At 35.4% G+C, this 2532-nt stretch overlaps 1 protein-coding gene across 1 annotated transcript; it reads left to right on the forward strand.

Annotated features, from left to right (window-relative positions):
- The first annotated feature begins 302 nt into the window (after window positions 1–302).
- On the forward strand, window positions 303–1954 carry LOC118055218 (chaperone protein dnaJ 20, chloroplastic). The gene is made up of 2 exons (XM_035067043.2): window positions 303–795; window positions 1557–1954. The coding sequence occupies exons 1-2, from the start codon at window positions 355–357 to the stop codon at window positions 1707–1709; spliced, it is 594 nt and encodes a 197-aa protein (XP_034922934.1). The 5' UTR covers window positions 303–354; the 3' UTR covers window positions 1710–1954.
- Window positions 1955–2532: the final 578 nt, after the last annotated feature.

Here is a 2532-nt window from a genome sequence, read left to right on the forward strand (position 1 = left end):
TCTCGTATAATCTCTAAATAATAGTGGCGATGGATTCTATGTTTATTTGAAAGTGGGGAGTGGGATGCCAAGTGTGTGCAACAATTTCTGAAAAGATAAAACAAATTGGAGAAGAGTTTGAAGCTAAAGTAGCGACTAAATTAAAATTATAATTGAAAATTAGATATTAAATATATAATTTTAAGAACAGAAGGACTTATGTTCCTTTTACTAGACTAGTGGGACTAAGTTATAATTTACTCCAAAAAACCTTTTAAATAATAATAATAAATAAATAAAACTCACCTATAAAAAACCCACCCACAATCTATCTCTCTTGTAAAATATCAAAACACAGGCTTGTAGGAGAGAGAGATGCGTTGCTATGGATTAATGATCCCAGGAAGCGAAGCCGCTCGCTTCTATCCATCACCATTGAAGCCTGAGTCGAGCCCAATTCTACGGTTTAAACCCGTTACAAGAATCCCAATTGGGTCATTCAAAACCAAAACCACAATCAATGCAAAAATCACCACAGAATTGGGTCAGATGACCTTGTATGAGTTACTGGGCATACCCGAAACCGGGACATTTCCTGAGATAAAACAAGCGTACAAGCAATTGGCAAGAAAGTACCATCCAGATGTTTCACCTCCGGGTCGGGTCGAAGAGTATACTCGGAGGTTTATTCGGGTTCAAGAGGCTTATGAGACCTTATCGGATCCAAGAATGAAAGAGATTTATGATCGTGATATGGCTAGAGGTCTTCATTTAGCTTTCTCTGCTAGGAGACGTTATCCATATCAAAATGACGAGGTATAGTTTTTTCTTTCTTATATTTATTTTATCTGTGCATGCAGTTAGTTTTGTGTATTTTTTTATTATTATTTTTGGTTATAATTTTGATGTGGGTTTTTGGTTTTTAAATTTCAGAGTGATTTTTTTTTTTTTTTTGTTATGGTCTGGTTTGAAGTGGGTACGTGTTAGTATTTTTTTTTCTCTTCCTTTTGAATTCTCTGGGGTTTTTATTTTCTTTTTCTTTTTAATTTTTTTGATAGATTATCGGTTCTTTTGGGGCTAATTTGGCGTGTTCAATCTTGGTAAATTGATTTCTTTTTGGAAAAAAATGTTGTCAGATTGGGTTCATGGCGTTTTTTTTTTTTTTGTCTAACTATGGGTTGCTTGTGCTTGTTGGCCTATAAGAAAGGAGGGAACTTTAAAATTATGTTGTTTCTGTGTTTAATCAATTGTTGTTGCTGACAAAGTTTAGTAGAAACTCTCACAAAGTATTGATTGGTAAAGAATCAGAGAATTAAGTTTAGATTTCTTCAATCCTTTTCTGTTTAGATCTTCACTCAACTACCATCCTCGTGAGAATTTCTGTTTTTGTATTTAAGTGCTTCAATTTCATTGTTTGATTGAATAAACATTTGGAATCTTAATAAGGTTAGATCGCTTTGATTTTGGTAGATAGTGAAGCTGTACATCGGATACTGGGCACTGATGTAATAAAGTACTAATTAGGCTGTCGTTCTATGCTATCACTCGTTGTTTACTGGGTTTTTTTTCACAAGCAGGAAATGGAAGGGAGAAGTGAATGGAAGAATTGCTGGCAGTCTCAGCTATCAGAGCTGAAGAGAAGAAGCATGAACAAGGATGCCGGCGGCGGCAGCATGTCATGGGCAGCTCGAATGAGGAGGCGCAGGGAAGGATTACCTGAAGAACTTTAGATAGGTTTTGTTACACTCAGTCCATACTTGTCTTTATTAAGATGCTTATTCAAGAACTTTCTGGTTAGCATTGCCATAAGCAGCAATAAAGTTATATCAGCTAACCAAACAGTTACCTGAGATCGGAAATTGTAGAGTTGTTTCCATGACTTACTGCCCATTTTACGATGTACATAAAGCTCACTGGTGTTATCTCCGCCGCTGAAGCTAGAATTAGTGTCTGAAATATATTAAGTTTTGAAGCATCTCTCTTTCACTTCATTACTCCTTCCCCTATCTTTTAATTTCTCTGGTGTTTTGTGTCTGCTGCGTGCTGAAGTTCATGTAAACATGATGGCTGTAATGTTTCGTGGAGAATGCTTTTGAAATGCATGGATGGGTGAAGCTTGAGCTTGTCTTTCATTGGAGGCTACATATTATTCGTGTTTTCTTCTTAGCAAAAATTATAGGCAAAGAATCTTGATTCAGTGTTTTCTTCCGTGTTGCTCCTTCGATTTATTACTTGTTTTCCATTCTTTCTCCCGGATTTCCTCGGAAATTTAATTTTATATATAATTAGTGGTATAGATAAATATATGTTGGCCGGACTCCGGAGAGTGATCCGCATCCTTATCTGAAGTCCTGCTGGTTCCCTTTGACCGAGTTCACACTTATCTTAGATGCAATTAATCATGTGAATCTATGATTAATAATATTTCTATATTTGGTTGTGTAATTTTCAAGCTTTAATGTAATGGACTGTTGCAATTTTAATGATTCGTCACATTACAAGTATCAAATAAAATATTGTAGTCATACAAGGATTTATCATTGCAAAAAGTTT

This window comes from Populus alba, chromosome 1 (genome assembly GCF_005239225.2).
Source record: "Populus alba chromosome 1, ASM523922v2, whole genome shotgun sequence".
NCBI lineage: Eukaryota > Viridiplantae > Streptophyta > Magnoliopsida > Malpighiales > Salicaceae > Populus > Populus alba.